Source organism: Oncorhynchus masou, chromosome 2 (assembly GCF_036934945.1).
Source record: "Oncorhynchus masou masou isolate Uvic2021 chromosome 2, UVic_Omas_1.1, whole genome shotgun sequence".
Classification (NCBI taxonomy): Eukaryota; Metazoa; Chordata; class Actinopteri; order Salmoniformes; family Salmonidae; genus Oncorhynchus; species Oncorhynchus masou.
The window spans coordinates 41,024,850-41,046,070 of record NC_088213.1 but is presented as its reverse complement, the minus strand read 5'-3'; the positions used below and the strand labels follow the sequence as shown (position 1 = coordinate 41,046,070).

At 40.8% G+C, this 21,221-nt stretch overlaps 1 protein-coding gene across 4 annotated transcripts in view; it reads right to left on the bottom strand.

Moving 5' to 3' along the window:
* Positions 1–21,221, bottom strand: part of LOC135504947 (phosphorylase b kinase regulatory subunit beta-like) — a 65,523-nt gene that overhangs the window by 39,530 nt on the left and 4,772 nt on the right. For 3 of the 4 annotated variants that reach the window (XM_064923920.1, XM_064923912.1, XM_064923902.1), the window contains 9 exons: positions 20,770–20,856; positions 16,445–16,583; positions 13,659–13,758; positions 12,164–12,271; positions 11,984–12,064; positions 9,636–9,751; positions 6,404–6,467; positions 2,244–2,339; positions 1,491–1,688 (listed from right to left, as the gene is read on the bottom strand). In XM_064923920.1, coding sequence (XP_064779992.1) covers positions 1,491–1,688; positions 2,244–2,339; positions 6,404–6,467; positions 9,636–9,751; positions 11,984–12,064; positions 12,164–12,271; positions 13,659–13,758; positions 16,445–16,583; positions 20,770–20,856 — 989 coding nt within the window. Of the gene's footprint in view, positions 1–1,490; positions 1,689–2,243; positions 2,340–6,403; positions 6,468–9,635; positions 9,752–11,983; positions 12,065–12,163; positions 12,272–13,658; positions 13,759–16,444; positions 16,584–20,769; positions 20,857–21,221 lie in introns of those variants that run through there. The other variant, XM_064923928.1, reaches the window with a different exon arrangement.

Below are 21,221 nucleotides of genomic sequence, written 5' to 3'. Positions count from 1 at the left end.
TGTCAGAGCAGCTCACAGATTACTGCACCTGTACATAGCCCACCTATATTTTAGCCCAAACAACTACCTCTTTCCCTACTGTATTTAATTTATTTATTTATTTTGCTCCTTTGCACCCCATTATTTTTATTTCTACTTTGCACATTCTTCCATTGCAAATCTACCATTCCAGTGTTTTACTTGCTATATTGTATTTACTTTGCCACCATGGCCTTTTTTTGCCTATACCTCCCTTATCTCACCTCATTTGCTCACATCGTATATAGACTTGTTTATACTGTATTATTGACTGTATGTTTGTTTTGCTCCATGTGTAACTCTGTGTCGTTGTACGTGTCGAACTGCTTTGCTTTATCTTGGCCAGGTCGCAATTGTAAATGAGAACTTGTTCTCAACTTGCCTACCTGGTTAAATAAAGGTGAAATAAATAAATAAATAAAATCTCTACTTGCACATCATCATCTGCATATCTATCACTTCAGTGTTTAATTGCTATCAATTATCACCCCAGTGTTGAATTCCAGTGTTTAATTGCTAAAAATAATATTTTAAGATTTTAATGCACAGAGGACTAGAGGCCAATAGGGAATTAACAATCAATGGAATTGTTTTTCAATTCAACACCCGGTTAGAATCTGTGTAGGAATTGAGCCTGAAACAGGATACTTGTTATTTGGCCATTGGCCCAATTCTACTGCAAAGAATTCTAATTGGTCAACCACAGGCTAGGGTTGGGGGTTATAAATTACATCCCGTCACTTTGTTCTGTGGAGAATCATTTGAGGACAGGAAACAATGAACATTGAGCATCTACTTCCCAGCATAACATCTATGATTTGTTCTTTTTTTTCTTTCTTTTTTTTCCCTCCCCTTGATTTGCTTTGGGGTCTGTGTTATTGAAGAACTGCATCAACTGCTAGCTATCTCATAAAACTCATGTAATGTCAACATTTATAATCACCATGTTTGATGTGCAGTTACAAAATGACATGGTGTTACATCCTGGTTTGTCCTGAACAGAATGAGCCTGTTTGTTGGAGAAACTTTGCCACGGACCACACATCAGAATGCAATTGTGTCTCCAGTCTATGCGCACCAAAATTAATATCTGCTTCTCTTAATTCACTAGTATTTGTATTTGTAGTGAAATCCTAAGACTAAGATCATATTTTCTCATTTAGATAGTCCTTTTGTCAATAGACATTTTTTTCAAATTATGCCAACCATGTCAGGTGAACTGTTGTGTCCTTACGTCTAATAATTTCCACATAATTTCCAAACGGTTCCCTTTGAATTGCTACCATTGTTATGCATATGCTCTCCGTATTTCTTATGTAAGAAACACTTCAACTTAGCCTTATCCATAATAGGCCAATTCACAAAGAACGTAAGGGGTTTTAAGAGCTGAAATGGAAAAAGTCAAGTCAGAGTAGCACATGTTAGTCATCACAATCAGTCTGCAGGGTTGGCTTTTAAACTAAACCACAGACCTTCATCTCAGCCGGTTTGTAGTGTCTCCTATTCTCGTCTTCATTGGCGGTCCTGTAGCCGTCACGCAGGAAGCGCTTGAAGCCATACTTCCCCTTTAGCTTGCGCACCACCTTGTCCAGGGTCTGACTGTAGAGGGCGTCGTCATCCACAGCGAACGCAGGGTAACTGATGCAGGGCAGGAGGGCAGCGTCCGTATTCTGTGTTAGGGTTCAAAGAAGGTTTCAAATGCGGAGCATTTAAAACACAGATACCCGTTTTTGATCATTTCCTAAGTCAACCCTTCACCCCCATGTGCCAGCTGTCTTCAGGTAGTTAGTAAAGGGTTAAGAGACTAAGGGACCCTCTCTCTCTCCCTGCTAATGGTCACTTTCCAAAATGAAAGAGGCTGACATTTAATAAGACATTAGTTAGAGACTCATATATAATTAAGATGCTCAATGTTTTATTTGCATAAGCCTTGTACTGTACTCCCTTCCCCTCCTTCCTCCGCAGCCCTCTCTCACTCCATCCCCACCTCTCCCTCCCATTAGCCCATGTTGTAGATGTGGCGCCAATGCATTTCTTCCATCTCCCCTAATTAAACCAATTCATTTACAGGAGCACTTTTCTGTCTAGTTGCTCTTACTGCCGGAGAAAAATTATTAGCCCCCTCTTTACTGGTGAACTGGGAGACTGGAACTGGTCACTGAGCCAATTCATCATCGGGTACAGAGTGGTATTTAGCAATGAGTGGTTTAATTGTCTTTACTCACGTGGGACCTGGATTCTCTGGGTAGGAGGGAGGACAGTGTCTGTCTGTTCCTGTTGTGGGCATCCAGGTCCACGAAGATGACAGACCAAGAGCAACCCTGCAGACCAACAGAGATGACGAGTCATATTCACTGGTGGTTGTAAGATTGATGCGGGTCAGACAAGGTCTGTTACCGATTCGATGTGGATGAAAATTGTAGCGCTTCCGTTTTGTCACAATGCAAGACTCAACGTAGCCTGCATGCTTACATGTTTGGACATAACGCATATATATAACCTGGTTGAACACCGACTTTCACAGCCAATCAGAACTCAAAACATCTAGGACACATTTATAGTCATTCCGTCCGTGCTGTTGAACTGTGCCACTAGTGAGCCATGGGACTGCAGGGCATGGATGGCAGCTACTGGCTGTTCCCAGCGTGACCCGATATAGGCCTGTCGCACTGCAGCTGTCACCACCACTTCCACTAGCTCCCTGAAAAGAAGCCTTAATACGCAGGAAACAACATCAAAATGTCACAACCATGAACACAAGCATTTCTTTATGCCCGCAATAACAACATCTGCTAAATATGTCTGTGACCAATACAATTTGATATGATTTGATTTTGACACTCACTCACGCATGGACACACGTACCAACGTGTACACACACACACACGACATAGCACATCCTCTACATGGCAGAAGACCCGTTTTATTTACGTTACTGTGAATTCAGCTCGGAGGATGAAGTGCTGCACACACTCCGAGCCTCCAACGTCTCACCTGCCGCCTCTGCAGAGCAAAACCAGCTACGGAGGCAGCAATATTACAACCTTACTCTTACAAAAGAGTCAGTATTGCCAGACCATTTGATATTTTTGGGTACAAAGCTAAAAAGCATAGTTTTTCTATGCTTTGAGCACAGTGCGGGGGCACTCCAACCATGAAGGGCCATCCAATCACCTCGATACCACATCATGTTGTTAGACTGCAAACTCTTTGCCCACCGATGATTTACCTACCCTACAGCCCCTCTGTTGAAATGAGGGTCTGAGTGCTTTTTTCTGGGTTAGTTTACTGTACCATTTTTGGATTAACACATCTCACAGAATTTCTGTTACAAATGTTCCCAGACACGTTTCTTCACTGACACCTCAAAAAATGTTCACATTAAGGCAAAAAAAAAGAACTATCTATCTAAGCAGTTTCTGCACAATGCATTATGTATGCTGCTTTTGAACAAGCCAACCAAAGCTTTTAGACATCAGAGTGACTCAACACGCCTGCTTTAGTGATTTACAGTACATAATGCAGGGTTTGGTGGAATGGGATGTAAATGATTGTGACAGAACAGAACGTGGTCTCCACTGTGACCTACGCTTCTTAGTACCTTTATTGATTGCACTCCACATTTTGCTCTGAAGCAGGCAGTCACTTAATAAACTGACAACCCACACATAAAAGCTGGGTAAAGTTAGTGATTGGCTCCCTCTCGACCATTGTGCTCTGGCTAGTAATTGATTGGCTGTTGCCTCTAAGAAACACAGCTGGGGAGAGTCACTGATCATGGCTTATTCTCAGTTGAAAATCTGGAGGGAAGTCAGAGGGGCACTGAGAGCTGGCCATTATTAATAACCTAGGTGATGACTCATAGCCACTCCATCCCCACACAGCAGCCCCAGACACACCAGCCACTACTATACTACTGCCTAATGACATGAACCAAACCCAGTGGGGCACAGAGTTTAATCTAAAACTCTGATCATCAATGAGTCAATTTAACATCATTGGCAGTGGATTAATTAGATGAGGAAGGAGGCGGCTACGAAGAAGTGCCCTTCATTAACTCACTGATAACAGTAGCAAAAGGGACTATAACGATCACAAGGTGCCTTCAGAAAGTATTCACAACCCTTGACCTTTTCTACATTTTGTTTTGTTACAAAGTGGGATTAAAATGGATTTAATTGTCATTTTTGTCAACAATCTACACAAAATACACAAAAAACAATTATGAAAAAAAAAACATGAATATATCTTTATCTTATTCAACCCCCTGAGTCAATAAATGTTAGAATCTCCTTTGGCTGCGATTACAGCGGGAGTCTTTCTGAGTAAATCTCTAAGAGCTTTCCACAACATTTGCCCTTTATTCTTTTCAAAGATTCTTCAAGCTCTTTCAAATGGGTTATTGATCATTGCTAGACAACCATTTTTCAGGCCATGCTATAGATTTTCAAGCAGTATTAAGTCAAAACTAACTCGGCCACTCAGGAACATTCACTGTCTTCTTGGTAAGGAACTCCAGTGTAGATTTGGCCTTGTGTTTTAGGTTATTGTTCTGCTGAAAGGTGAATTCATATGCCAGTGTCTTGTGGAAAGCAGACTGAACCAGGTTTTCCTCTAGGATTTTCATTTTATCCAGAAAAACTCCCCAGTCCTTAATGATTACAAGCATACCCATAACATGATAGTAATGTGTTGTATTGGATTTTCCCCAAACATAACACTTTGTTTTCAGGACAAAAGGTTAACTGTTTTGCCACATTTGTTGCGGTATGACTTTAGTGCCTTGTTGCAAACAGGATGCATGTTTTGGAATATTTTTATTCTGTACAGGCTTCCTTCTTTTCACTCTGTCAATTAGGTTAGTATTGTGGACTAACTACATTATTGTTGATCCCTCCTCAGTTTTCTCCTATCACAGCCATTAAACCTCTGAAATCCCTGAGCGGTTTCTTCCTCTCTGGCAACTGAGTTAGGAAGGACGCCTGCATCTTTGTAGTGACTGGGTGTATTGATACAGCATCCAAAGTGTAATTAATAACATCATCATACTCAAAGGGATATTTAGGGTCTTCTTTTTATTATTTCTGAACTCATCTACCAATAGGTGCCCTTTGTGAGGCCTTGGAAAGCCTCCCTGGTCTTTATGGTTGAATCAGTGTTTGAAAATCACTGCTCGAGGGACCTAATTGTATGTGTGAGGTATCATCTCTGTAGATGAGGTACAGTAGTCACTCAAAAATCATGTTAAACACAATTATTGCATTTTGCAACTTACATTTTTACTCCTGAACCTATTTGGGCATGCCATAACAGAAGGGGTTGAATAGTTACTGACTCCAGACATCTCAGCTTTTCCTTTTGAAATAAGTTCAATTCATTTGCAAAAACATCATTCCACTTTGACATTATGGGGTATTGTGTGTTGGCCAGTCACACAAAAAAAAAAACGATCAATTGAATCCATTTGAAATAACACAGTAAAAATTAGGAAAAGGTCAAGGGGGTTGTGAACACTTTCCGAAGGAACTGTATATCAATAGGGGTAAGATATTATTCATGGTAGGTTCACACGGGACACAATGTTGTTGTTGTGCTTTATTTGCTTGAAATGCGTCGTGCTGCGTGCAATGAACGAACAAAATGGAAAAGAAAGAAACCTGTTTTGAGAAAAACAAGAATGCTAAGTGGAGTTTTTTTTTCCAGTTTTCCAATCCATTAGCACATATAATGGATGTTCACATTCCCGTCTTTACTCTAGACAGCAAAAACAAATTAAACCTACAAAATGGCTGATCCAGAAAGGAGCAAGGAAAAGCTGTTAGTGCATAGACATCTAGCTAGTCAGCCCCGAGTACAACACAAGCCCACTTAATAAACCCCCTGAGTGTGTGGTTCACTTTCCACAGGCAGAAAATGATGATATCCGGTCATTTGCGTCACATCACCGGCTCCAGGCTGCGTCACATCCGGCCGTGATTGGGAGTCCCATGGGGCGGCGCACAATTGGCCCAGCGTCGTCCGGGTTTGGCCATCATTGTAAATAAGAATTTTTTCTTAACTGACTTGCCGAGTTAAATAAAAGGTTCAATCAAATTTAAATATATATTAAAGAAATTTGATTAATTAAATCTCTGAGAACTGTTGTACTATGACCATCTATAAGATCTTGAAGATGGATGGTGATGTAATGGGACTCCCAATTTGAAGCATTAGATCAGTTACACACTATCTATAATGCAATCTTAACGCATCAGGCGCTGTTACACCAGAGGTGCATACGCAGTTCGGTCATTAAAATCCTAAACTCTTATCTTCAGAGTAAGTGAGGACAATGGCGAGGTCTCTTGACAGAATGTGGATGAAAGTTGGAGAATAAATCAAATACCTGATTCCCAAACAGGTTGAATCCATTGATAGCCTCGAGAGCAGCTTTAGCCAGCCCCACAGAACTGCAAAAGAAAGAACATGTTTAAGAAACCCAATATAAACCTGAAAGCACTAAATGTAAGTCGCTCTGGATAAGAGCGTCTGCCAAATGACTTAAATGTAAATGTAAATGTAATGGTATTTATAATTGAAATACCATAGGGCACACAAGTTATATGCAAGACTAACATGCACAGGTTACTTAATATTCAATTGAAGTTTACATACACCTTTGCCAAATACATTTAAACTACGTTTTTCACAATTCCTGACATTTAATCCTAGTAAAAATACCCTGTCTTAGGTCAGTTAGGATCACCACTTTATTGAGGTCGGGACTTTGTGTTGGCCACTCCAATACCTTGACTTTGTTGTCCTTAAGCCATTTTGCTACAACTTTGGAAGTATGCTTGGGGTCAATGTCCATTTGGAAGACCCATTTGCGACCTAACATTAACTTACTGATGTCTTGAGATGTTGCTTCAATATATCCACATACTTTTCCTCCTCATGATGCCATCTATTCTGTGAAGTGCACCAGTCCCTCCTGCAGCAAAGCACCCCCACAACATGATGCTGCCACCCCCGTGCTTCACGGTTGGGATGGTGTTCTATGGCTTGCAAGCCTCCCCCTTTTTCCTCCAAACATAACAATGGTCTTTATGGCCATTTTTGTTTCATCAGACGAGAGGACATTTCTCCAAAAAGTACAATCTTTGTCCCCATGTGCAGTTGCAAACCATAGTCTGGCTTTTTTATGGCGGTTTGGAGCAGTGGCTTCTTCCTTGCTGAGCGGCCTTTCAGGTTATGTCGATATACTACTCGTTTTACTGAGGATATAGATACCTTTGTACAGGTTTCCTCCAGCATCTTCACAAGGTCCTTTGCTGTTGTTCTGGGATTGATTTTCACTTTTCGCACCAAAGTAGGTTATCTCTAAGAGACAGAACGCGTCTCCTTCCTGAGCAGTATGACGGCTGCGTAGTCCCATGGTGTTTATACTTGCGTTCTATTGTGTGTACAGATGAACGTGGTACCTTCAGGCATTTGGAAATTGCTCCCAAGGATGAACCAGACTTGTGGAGGTCTGCAATTCTTTTTCTGGGGTCTTGGCTGATTTCTTCTGAATTTCCCATGATGTCAAGCAAAGAGGCACTGAGTTTGAAAATAGGCCTTGAAATAGATCCACAGGTACACCTCCAATTAACTGAAATTATGTAAATGAGACTATCAGAAGCTTGTAAAGCCATGACATCATTTTCTGGAATTTTCCAACTGGTTAAAAGGCACAGTCAACTAAGTATATGTGAACTTGTGACCCACTGGAATTGCGATACAGTGAATTATTAGTGAAATAATCTGTCTGTAAACAATTGTTGGAAAAATGACTTGTGTCCTGCACGAAGTAGATGTCCTAACCAACTTGGAAAAATTACAGTTTGTTAACAAGAAATTTGTGGAGTGGTTGAAAAATTAGATTTAATGACTTCAACCAAAGTGTATGTAAACTTACGACTTCAACTGGAGATACATTATAAATGGGGGGTTGGTTCAACTTTTTATGAACCCCCTATGTACAAGGCACATGACACCCAAAACAAACACTCATTGCCTTGTAACGAGCCTTACAATTATACTGTAAAATGCCTACAAGTATACATTTGAATGGTTTAATAATGTAATGCAAACAGATGACTCGTAGATTTAATTGTTGCTGAGAGGGGGCTGAAATCATTGTGCACTTTACTATGCAGAGAAAATAGCAGTGAATTTCCTTTCCCTCTTAATAGGTCTCTATAAAAAGGAAGACGACGACGTGGCAAGGAGAGTTGCAAGATACACCGGCAAGTAAAAAAGGTGTTCAATCCCACAAACACAAGGCCCAAACCGATACAAAAATGCAGAAAAATAACAGAACATAGTTGAAACCAGCTTTCCCGAAACACAACTTCAGCTCCCTCTCTGACAAAATCAGCAGCAATGATCACAATCAAGCAACATGAGGCCTTTTTGAAAGTCTATTGATTTTCTGTCCGAACTTGCCTGGACATAATGCGTAAGAGCTGTCAACAGTTCTGAGTGAGTGTGACACCTTGGTCGAAGGTTTAAAACATTGAATGTGCACACAGTGCTGTAGTTTCAGGGAGCAGGGTGGGCATTGGTTTGATAATTGTAACAAGTTTCAGACAACAAGCACAACACAGTATCTTGTCATATAATTTTTACAAAAGGGATAAACATACATACACCAACGTACTATTCTATGATGTAATTAATCTTGACTGATGTTGACAGCTTCTGTCAACAAGTCCCAATGACTGCAGTTCGGTTTAAACCTACTATAGAGTGGACTTCAATTAGAAACCTAACGCAGTTGAACAAAGCAAAATATTAGAATTAAGTTGCTCTATATTTTAACTTGGCGAGAGATTGCCAAGGGGTAACCAAGCTCGATAGGACTACAGCTTAGCCATTTTTGCACAAACTCAATACCATCTAGGATTGATGACATTAACATTGTTTTATAATGAATGCCATTTTCCTTTCAGCCGAGCTTCAATATCATGATTCAATTCTCTAGATGAAGGCATTCATCACAGCTTTCCCTGACACTCAGCCACACACAGGCCTACGTACCCATTGGCAGTCTGGTACACTGAGTTATTGGAACAGTCCCAACCCCCCCATTGTAACAGCGCCTGAAACTCGGTGAATGACTCCGTATGAAGATAATGAACTCAGAAAGTAAAAAGTTGTTATTCTGCCCCCACAATTGCTCTCTGTTTACATTACTGCATTTTAATGTGCATTATGGAAACTGAACTACAAATCAGTCATTCTGAATTTGACTAATGGACATGGTGTCGAAGTATCGTCTATGTAGAATGCAAAGCCAGATTTGTTTCTCTAGGAAATGGTGGTAAATTGCATGAATTTTCCTACATTCTTTAGGAGAAACCAATGTTTTCCCAGAGATAAGAGACAGAGGAAACAGAATCATTATCGAGGTCTTGAGAGAGGGAGAAGCAGTTCTACTGCTCGAATGATAGGTCATCGACATTACCTTTACTACCCTAAAATATATCTTTATTTTTGTGGAGAGATTAACACATTCCATGTGTGGAGACTGTCTAGCAATGTGTTCATATCTTTATAAATCAAAGTATTCACTAGAGGAGGACAAGACAGACCTGGAGTGCAGCTCAGTGCTTCCATTGTTGTACTTGCTCCCTCTCTCCCACATTCCAAAGTCAGGCACTCTGTACGCCCTCTCTACACAGAACACCAGGTTCTGGATGAAAGATACCTGCAGAGGTAGAAAACACGACAATATCACATGAACGAGATCTCTCAATCTCAACATTGAACGCTTTCTCCCTGGAATTAAACTGTACTGTGTCATCATATTGTCAAAAGAAGAGCTCATGCAACTTCGGGAAGAATGTACTCACATTTAAATGGAATAAACTATTCTCCAATAACTCTCATTTTATGTACATTTTCAGTAAGTTATTTATTGAATAAAACACATTAACATTTTGCCCGTGATGGAATTAACATTTGTGTGCCCCATGTTAAAAGACAAACATCACCCAGTCACATGGGTAGTCAAAACCATGTCCTTAATTTCATCTGGAACAAGGAGGAATGGCTCTTCTCTATGTGCAGATGCCACCATGGCCTTTTTTTTGCCTTTACCTCCCTTATCTCACCTCATTTGCTCACATCGTATATAGACTTGTTTCTACTGTATAATTTACTGTATGTTTGTTTTACTCCATGCGTAACTCTGTGTCGTTGTATGTGTTGAACTGCTTTGCTTTACCTTGGCCAGGTCGCAATTGTAAATGAGAACTTGTTCTCAACTTGCCCACCTGGTTAAATAAAGGTCAAATAAAAAAAGAGACGGAAACTTATAAAAAATATTTTAAAATGATGACTTAGAGGACATGAAGGAAAAATGTGAAAGTACTGGGGGAGATGTGACTGACAACAGGGATCAGACAGGGCCTAAAGTGTACAAAAATGGGACAGGCAAGGAGAGAAGATGGGGAACTAAACAGAGCCACTGAAATAAGGACATTGCGGGTTATTTTATTTTGGGCATTAATAGAATGATTCATGTAAGGATCTTCATGACCTTTTTTATTGAGAAAAAAACACAAGTACAACACAAAACATACAAAAGACAACAATACCAACTCACACAAACATCAACGACATCACACCTGCTCAGACCCACCTGTTCTCACCCCCATCTACTCAAACTGCGCCATTGTGTTCCTCTCTGTCGCCCACGCTTGTTCAATATTTAGATAAAGAAGCATAGGATTTTTCAATTTGTCTTAACGACTGCGAGGTATCTTTCTGGTATCTTGATAGTATCATCATGAACGTTGCCGTCACGAATGGGCGCAGACACAAAACACACACACACACAAAGTATCTACCTGTATTAATACTGCAAGATTCAATTCAATTGAACTTCCAGTCGGGAAAATATACTGAACCACTGCTTAGAGCCAAAATTGGAATAATGAGAATACCAAAAGATGCATTTAAATGAGGTGCAGAAATGACACGCATTAAGAGTCCTATTTCCTGTAGATTAATAAAAGGATACATGCTCGTTGATTTCATGTCCTTTACTTGTATTACGCAGCTCAATAAGCACTATTTAAATGAGCAAATTAGGTCTGCTTTGCAAATAGGACCGGCCCCATTGAAGCTACACAGGCAATTTGTTTGCTGTTGGGGGGAAAAAAATATAAAAATATATTTAATGTAAGCTTTCAATTTTCTGTAAACAAAGTGAATGCTCACTGTAATTGCTTCCGGGCATAATGTTCTAGAACAGCTCTATTTTTGAAGATAAGTCTGGATCAAAAAAAGAAGCTTTTTCTGAAGGCAATAATTTCACCCCTGTGCCTAAAAGTAAATCTCCCAGTGAGCAGACAACTGAATTAAGAGATGGAATTAATGAATTTCAAATCTCCCAAAGGGCTATAAAAACAGGAGACAAGAGAATTAACAGCACTTACGGCTGCAGCCACTTTAAAGGACCACTATAACGAAGGAGTTGCTATTACTTCAGCTGTCCGTTTTACTAGGCCTCCAACTCAATAACTTGCTCACCAATGAAAAAGGGTGCTGCATAAGTTAGTGTAAGACAAGAGGCAGGTGGATTGAATTTTAAAACCGTTACATAGTCATCAAATCATCACATGTAAATAGCTGCGTTTTTAAAGATGCATGGACCGTTAACTACTGCTTATTCAGCTGCTGCCTCGACTATTAACTGTCTCAGGGCACTTTGGAACACAGGAGCTTTCTTGGCTTGCGTCGTTTATAGTCTTGTCCGTATGTTCGTTTCTGCTCCCTGTTGACACTGGGTTTCCCCTTAGGTTGATCATACTTTATTGCCCCCCCCCCCAATCTAATCACTATGAAGAAGCCATGCTGCGTAAGAGTCATGCTCCGCAGACTGACGTGTTCTTTCTGAGAGAGAGGTCACGTGACTAAGGCCAATGGGCCGTACCTCATCCGTGTTGTAGATGATCTGGAGGCCGGAGCAGACCATCTCCACCAAATAGAGCAGGAAGAGGGACAAGGCGTCAATCTGACGGAGGGAGACAGTATTTACAATGGTGAAGAGCGTGAGACCGGAATCCGTTCGGACTTTATGCATTATCATGACAATGTTTGTGAGCGGGTTTACCTGTAGGTGATGGTAGTCATCGTAGGACAGAATCTCATCTCCTGTGTCGACATTGAATATTGAGTGCAGGCACTTGGAGGGGCTGGGGTCCTGTTTGAATTCCTCCACCTGAAATAGAATGAAGGTGAAGAAAGAGAGTGAAAGGAAGAGAAAAAGAGAGCGAAAGGGCAAATAAAAGAGGAGTCAAACAAACAAACATACACACACACACACACACACATACATAACTCACTGGGCATATTTCCATTATTTATGCTATCCTCACAAAAAAGGTACGTGAGGTGAAAACCGGGACTAGGATGGCTCATGGATATTCCACTGTGTCATCACTAGCACACACACTAGAATTTTCCTCAAATGAATGGCTCTGAAGACATGAGCAAACCCCTGGTATGCATGAATGCATCTGTAAATATTGCAAACAGACATACCATTTATTTGTATCGTGGTGCATTAAGCAATTCTTGAGTCATGCCAAAAATGTACACATATGACTTCTCCTCCTCAAACCATCCCAGGTCAGATTTGCGTGATACACATAGAGCTATACACTCTGTTTGAGTTTGCTTCACACGGTACATTATTATGTGCCAACATTTGGCACTGACCGAACCGATAACTGTTGCGTTCCAAAATAGCCTAACATTTGTATTGAAAGTGCATTTCCACAATAGTGCAGTTTATGAATCTTGTCAAATGTCACTGTGTGTCAGTGAGTGTGATCTTAGCGTGAAATGGTTCTGGAGTTAAATCTGTCAGAAAACATTTGAGAAGCTTGTGTCGTGTGGCTAATTCGTTAAGACTGTGTTTAGTTTCATTGGTACATTGTGGTAAACTTTGATGCCCTCTCTTTAATGGCTCTGTAGTTGTTAAAATATTTTTTTTTTTTAAATGTGCTTCCTAGACCCTCTGTACTGTGGGTCCATTAAAAATGGCATGTTCTCTGTGAATGCCAGAGACAGATGTTAATGAGCGCTGCACTGTGTAATTAACTGAATAAACGGTGCATTATAATTAAGACACAGAAAAGCTTTCCCATAAATTAGGTCGTCAAGGTCATGAGCAAATGAAACAAAACCCTTTCAAAAGCCAACAGAGATGCGCAATTACAGACCAGAACAAGACCAGTGTTCTATCGTACTAAAGCTGCTTTCATAGAGGTCTTTAAAACAATATAAAACGCTGCTATTTTGACTGAACGGTCTGCTCAGATGCTTTAAACAAAAGTGTTCTGTTGAGGCAAAAACCATTTGGAAACATCTATATTATTCTATTCACATAGAGATACAACCAGTCCAAGCGCGAGATAATAAACCACTGAAGCGTGAGAACAGAGAAGATCAGTAAAAGGAGAGATCTTCATCTCCCCCCCATTAGTGACAGTTCCTGTGTTTGCTAAAAATCTATATTCATTACTGGATAATGGCATTTGTTTAGATTACTAAGAATGAACTACAGTGTTTCCTGTGGTCTGACGTTTTGTTTGTGGACTCACCTTGTCAGACTGGCGCATGTAACAGTAGAGGATGCCCCTCATGCACTTGATGGCTGAGTGCTCCAACTCATGGGTGCGTCCCATGTCATCATCGATGCGTCTGCACGACAGGGTTGATCGCCGCCATGTGCAACAATGAGATGGAGAAAAAATAAACGGCCCAACGAGCAGAAGAGCATGTTAAATCATCCTAAATTAGCCTATTTTTCACCACACAAAATTACTAGGGTCTGGTTATCCTGTCTGTGCATACATTAAATGGTACATATTACATGTGGACAACCTATTGTATTTGTACACAGTCATAGACAGGTTTTAAATCATTTTAGGACATTATTGACAGTTGTTATTCCTATTCCTAAGACAGGCAAGGACATACTACATTCCAATTGACCTCTCATCAAAATTACACTTGAAAATGACCCAAATGCTTCCAGTATACTGTTGACATAAACAATGGCATCTTCATTGCATTTGGAAGGTAGTCAAGACCTGTTCCCTTTTTCCACATTTTGTTACTTAACAACATTCCTCTAAAATGGATTAAAAAAACATTTAAATCCTCAATCTACACACAATAACAAAGTGAAAACAGGTTTAGACATTCTTGCAAATTTGGTAAATAAAAAACAGAAATACCTTATTTACATAAGTATTCAAATCAAATATTTGTCTATTTGATAGCAGGAAGCGTGGCCCCAGTAATGTACTTGGCCATACACACTACCCTCTGTAGGGCCTTGCAGTTGCCATACCAGGCGGTGATGCAACCAGTCAGGATGCTCTCGATATTCAGACCCTTTGCTATGAGACTCGAAATTGAGCTCAGGTGCATCCTGTTTCCATTGATCATCCTTGAGATGTTTTTACAACTTGATTGGAGTCCACCTGTGGTAAATTCAATTGATTGGACATGATTTGGAAAGGCACACACCTGTCTCCCACAGTTGACAGGGCATGTCAGAGCAAAAACCAAGCCGTGAGCTCAAAGGAATTGTCCGTAGCGCTCCAAGACAGGTTTGTGTTGAAGCACAGATCTGGGGAAGGGTATCAAAACATTTCTGCAGCATTGAAAGTCCCCAAGAACACAGAGGCCTCCACCATTCTTAAATAAAATAAGTCGGCCAAACTGAGCAATCGGGGGAGAAGGGCCTTGGCCAGGAAGGTGACCAAGAACCCGATGGTCACTCTGACATAGCTCCAAAGTTCCTCTGAGATGGGAGAACCTTCCAGAAGGACAACCATCTATGAAGCACTCCACTAATCAGGCCTTTATGGTAGAGTGGCCAGATGTAAGCCACTCCCCAGTAAAAGGCACATGACAGCCCGCTTGGAGTTTGCCAAAAGGCATCTAAAGACTCTCAGACCATGAGAAACAATATTCTCTGGTTTGATGAAAAAAAGATTGAACTCTTTGGCCTGAATGTCAAGTGTCACGTCTGGAGGAAACCTGCCACCATCCCTACGGTGAAGCATGGTGGTGGCAGCACCCTAAACACACAGCCAAAACAATGCAGGAATGGCTTTGGGACAAGTCTCTGAATGTCCTTGAGTGGCCCAGCCAGAGCCCGGACTTGAACTCGATCGAACATCTCTGGAGAGACCTGAAAATAGCTGTACAACGACGCTCCCCATCCAACCTGACAGAGCATGAGAGGATCTGCAGAGAGGAAAGTGAGAAACTCCACAAATATAGGTGTGCCAAACTTCCTGTGACAATTTTAACGGGAAGAAACTATGACGAATGAGTAGGCCCCTCTGGTCTACTTGAACATTCTATTTTTACTCTCGTGTCCCCTTGGAGAGAAAAAAATGCACACCAGTGGGTTTCGAAAGAGCACTTGGTAAGAAGGTCTAGTAGAGGAAGTCCCTGACTATTTTGAGTATCTCAGAGCTCCCCTTGAACTTGAGCCCTCAGTGTATGAAGTGAAGGACACATTACTACAAAGGGAAAAAAGTGACCTGTTTTATAATCAGATACAGAATCAACAGAATGTCTGAAGGTGAGAGCATTGTGCCTGGGGACTAGAGAAAAATTGCCCTCAGAACAGACTCAATTTGTCGGGGCATGTACTCTACAAGATGCCAAGATGCCAGTGTTCTACAGAGATATTGGCCCATGTTGACTCCAATGCTTCCCACAGTTGTGTGAAGTTGGCTTGTCAAGTTGGCTGGATGCCCTTTGGGTGGTGGATCATTCTTGATACATGCGGGAAACTGTTGAGCGTGGAAAAACCCAGCAGCGTTGCAGTTCTTGACACAAACCGCTGAGCCTGGCAAATACTGTCATACCCCATTCAAAGGCACCTAAATATTTTGTCTTGTCCATTCGCCCTCTGAATGACACACATACACAAGCCATGTCTCAATTGTCTCAAGGTTTTAAAAATCCTTCTTTAACCCGTCTCCTCCCCTTCATCGACACTGATTGAAGTGGATTTAACAAGTGACATCCATAAGGGATCATAGCTTTCACCTGGTCAGTCTGTCATGGAAAGAGCAGGTGTTCCTAATGTTTTCTGCACTCTGTGTAGTCTGGATGCTGCAGCAGCAAAAGTACATGCCAATGCGCAGCACCCCCTTGGCGTTACAAAAGCCGTCTGCTTTGATTAAGAATATCGGTCCCTGATGGAGCCCATTAACTAAGGTTGTACTAGATTCATTACTAAGATCAACTTTAATATACAGTGAGCTAAGGTGGCTATAGATGTGTGTGTGTGTGTGTGTGTGTGTGTGTGTGTGTGTGTGTGTGTGTGTGTGTGTGTGTGTGTGTGTGTGTGTGTCACCTGTAAGCTAAAGCCAGGGCCCAGGAACTGGCTGCACAATACAGGGAGTCCCGCACCTTGGCTTCCTTGCAGCTGGAGCATGTCTTGGTAGGGAAGAGGCCAGTGGTAGGGCTCTGGTAGTTCAGAATGGTGGTCTTCACTAGAGAGAGAAACAAGGGAGATACAGGTGATCCCTCAGCCTTTAAAGGCTCAGTACAGTCAAAACTATATTTTTCCTGTATTTTGCATAATTTTTTTTTAAATTTTTTATTTTACCTTTATTTTACCAGGCAAGTCAGTTAAGAACAAATTCTTATTTTCAATGACGGCCTGGGAACAGTGGGTTAACTGCCTGTTCAGGGGCAGAACGACAGATTTGTACCTTGTCAGCTCGGGGATTTGAACTTGCAACCTTCCGGTTACTAGTCCAACGCTCTAACCACTTGGCTACACTGTCGCCCCGTGGACAGCAATAATATTGTCCAACAGCTGACGAAACTAACATTGATCAGTGTTATTTCCTGATAGTTGCTGGTTAGAAATACCATCTACACAGCAGCTTTTAATCAGCCTGTTTGCATGGGTGGGAGTTTAGGCTTGCCTGGTGACATAACCATGTGGTTAATTGGTTAATAGACCAATAACAAAGAGAGTTCCAAACCGCTCTCCACACTCAGACCAGTTCCAGACAGTCCTAGCTAAATTCTTGCTTGATAAATAGTTTTTAGTCCATTGTAGTGGACAACTGTTGCAGTAAGTTACCCAGAAATGGTTTGATATAAAAAATAAAAAATAAGAAAATGGTGAAAAGGAATGCAAAATAAAGGTATGTTAAGCAGCTGTATATTGTGTAGTTATTGCTGTAAAACCAGACATTCTAACAAGGTGTGTTACTGCACATGTGAAGGTGACAATAACTTTGGCTTCAGGTCACATACTGTACATTCCAGAGTGACACAAATGTTTATCTTCATGCAAATCCTCTAAATAGTATTTTGTTTGAATAAAAAGTCACACTAAAACAGAAGGCCTCTGGAACCACAGGAATGTATTTGTCACCACACCACCATCTACCCTTCCCCGTCCTCCCTCACTGACGAATAATCTGTCCGAACAGGGTACTTCATTTTTCATCACCACGTTATGCCAGAGCAAATGAAGGGGGACATCCATTCTGCGAGATCGTTTGGTTACAGGGAGTCCGGGTCAATTCAAAGAGACAAAGTCAGCATTGCCAGGATAAAGAGGTGGAGGGAATTAAGCAGAATATTAATAAACTCCCTTCAGTAACTCGGAAGTGACAATTACTTTGACCCCAGAGGCTGCTTGGGAAAAAAACACATTAAAAAAAGTACAGTGCTTCTTCTGACTAGGATTCATATGTTATTAACGGCAATATAATGCATTTGAGGCACATCAAAGAGGAAAAATGGCACCTTAGTAAGACTCCTCTGAATCAAAACCACGGTTAAAATATGTTATTATTCTCTAACTCCAAAAGACACAACAGCACTCTAGATGCAAATAAACTGAGGTTGGAGTTGCTCAGCACATATCATCCACCGACATAATGTCCCACTAAATCAACAGCTAACGCTTTAGACACAGTCTATGTCTTAGAATGGGCCATTCCTCTGCTCCCAGATAGTTAGTAGAAAGAAAGAACGAAAGAACGAAAGAAAAAAAGAAAGAAAGAACAAATGAGAGCTAAGAGATCTCCACAACAAAACATAAAACTTACTCTACCATTTCTTAAATCTCCCCGAGCCAGTCAGATAGCAGCCCTGCGCCGCCACTATAATCAAGTGGGAGAATAAAATAAAGAGGCACTGGAGTGTGGCCACATTACCACATAAATAAGAAACCTGAGGCCCGCACAGGAGAAAAACAAGACAAACTGCGAGGGGCAGTGATATCCCTAATGTCGTTTGCTCAGAAATGAGAGAGAATTGGTCCACACTGAATCATAAGCGCATGTAATGCCACTGGCTTTTACAACTGCACTATTTTTTAGTAGATAGAGAAAGATCTGAGTCGTCATTTACCCATGAAGTTAAAAAAAAGTGTGGGGGGGGGGAATTCATCCCACGTGCATTGGCGATAACAACTGCTGCTTTGCTCCCTGCTTAAATTGCTGCGTACCGACCACAAAATTAAAGAAGAAAATATCAACATATTGTCATCTCACGGAGAACGTTTCCGAGAGAGCAACAGGGGGCTTGATGCATGTTACTGTCACAGTACTCTTTCGTACATTGCTAGTAGAACAAAAATCACTCACCAAGGGCAATCTAAAGCTTTCAGAATTTCGACCAATCTGACGGAGCAGAAAAAGGCATGGGAAAAGCACTGTGTCAAATATTACTATAATATAGCCTACATCACAAAAAGTGTGCTGGCACATTATTTCAAAAGCTAAAATTGCATCCGTTTACTGTGAAGAACAAAACATGCACCAAATATATAAAAGCTACAGTGGTAACAATGAAGGCAAAATTCATGGAGTAATGAGAGTGATTCATTTTCACCCGGGGAGCTCAGGTGGTGAGAAACACTGATAGGTTGTTCTCTTTGGGGATGTCTGTCACCATGAGTTCACACTGGATTCAGATGAGGGACCAGTTGCTCCCTTAGTGTCTTTCACTTGGCTGCTTTTCCTGTAGCATCCTCATTTCATCCTCAAATAACCCTCACTTCTGGCAAACTTTTTTCCGTCAATATTTCACAAGTACGCTGTCTCTTTGTCTTATACTAGTCTATGGGAGGGGGATACAAACATAATACAACCCTTGGGATTTTCAAACATGAAACCATATTTATAAACTATGCTCCCCAAGAACATGGGGAATATCTTTGAGAACTCATTGAAGTATCTGTGTTGCCCGTCTTCAGTAGAACAAACATTTGTTTCTTCTCTCTTCAAATAGGCTCACAACATAAAATATAATAGAAGCTGTATTGCCCTTGAAAAGTAATTTGTCTTGAACATAGATATTGCATTTGGACCACAGCCCCAGGTCACAGCAAAGCACATATCACAATATCCTTCATAAAATGACTACGTAATGCAATACAGTTCCTCTGTTTCCACAATGAGCAAAGGGAGATGTGACATTAAAGAAAGAAAGCCATGAAATAAGTTGCCAGGCTGTATCCATGCCCCCCTGTCATCATCACAACTGACCAATGGGGTGTGACATGTCTGCCAATGGTACGGTAACCTGTGACAATTGTATGGCTCTATTTTCGGCTGGTGTTAAGGCAGCGCTAGTGTCAAACGCACGTTAGTTTGAAATTTCGTCATGTAAAAACTGGCGCACTGGCATTTTCCAGCCCCAATGCCAGGTTCGTCGATTATCTGTCTTAAATATCAGCTTGCATACGCTCAGATGGGCATGGTGGAAATATTTGAGGTGTGTCCTTAAAAACATGATCCAAAGTGCTAATTTCAGGCAGCGCTGATAGGGATATTTAAGACCAATCAAAAGCTGGTTTTGGACGTATGAATTTTGACCGTGGAAACGCAGCCGATCCAGCCGTGACGCACACTGCCCATGGAACAAGTGTAGCCTAATGTGCTTTTGGTCACCTGTATACTTCGTATTTAGAAACATAAAAAACAAATATGTTATTACATTTAGTATTATTTGATTAAAAACCAAGCATAATTGAGAGGAGGGGAGGTTAAGGCTTTTTTTGTGTGCCCAATGCAATTGTGAAGTAGTCACGACTGTCGATAAAGGACTTGGCTCCTGAGACCGCTTGGAAATAAATCTTAAATCACCAAAGCCTTATTCAAATATCAAGTCTGACAGGAGTAAAACAGTGAGCTGACATTCACTTTTTATCTATGCATTGTAGGCAGGCCCACATTATTTTAGCCATGCAGGTCCCGCTTTGGATTTATAGATGTGTGTAAAAACCCTCCATATTCTGCATAGTTTTAATATTCTATGCCCACAGAGAGAACTTATCTTGCCTGTAAGTGTGACATAGCCTATTTAAAACAAGTTGTTTCTTTGTTTTGTTTCTAATTTTAATTAGAATTCTTAGTTATCTTTTTAGGCCTTAATAATTGTGACAGTGAAAATAGAGAAAATATTTCTGACACACCACTGAACCAAAAGCACTACTGCCTACACTTAGATTTACCATTGTGTTAAGGCTCTATTTTAACAAACCTAAGAGTAACATACAAAATTCAATCCATATTTCAAACACAAATACTTTAAAGCTACACCACCTACAAGTAGAAAAATAAACTTGAAAGGACCTCACCTTTGAGGAGATCTTCAAAACAAGGATTTTAAATACTAAGTACTTTAAAACATAATCACAGTGCTTACCTGCATTGTAGTAACGGTCAAGTCTCTCCCATAGTGGCTCATCCTCCCGGTGGAGAATGGAGAGCTTGAGAGGTTCATAGATGGAGCCTGAGGAGAGATACAAAACACAATTATTTACAGAACGTTAATTGCTGAGCCAGAGCTCAATTGGAGTTCATTTGTTCATGTCTCAGGCGCCTCTGTGGTACTTTCCCGCACTCTCTGGAGACACACACTACAGTAATTATATGTCATAGAAAGACCCCCGTGAACACTTGGGGAGTAGTTGGCTGTCAGACTGATGCTACAAAAGGTTTCTAGTTATCAGCAATTCTATCTTAAATCTTCAGAAGCAAAATGTATTTAGACCTAAATGCTAAGCATATTTTACAGAAAGTTTTTTTTTTAGATAATGCTGTTAATGAAGACTTTAGCTACACAAGGGACTGAAAACATCATCATAAACACATGGT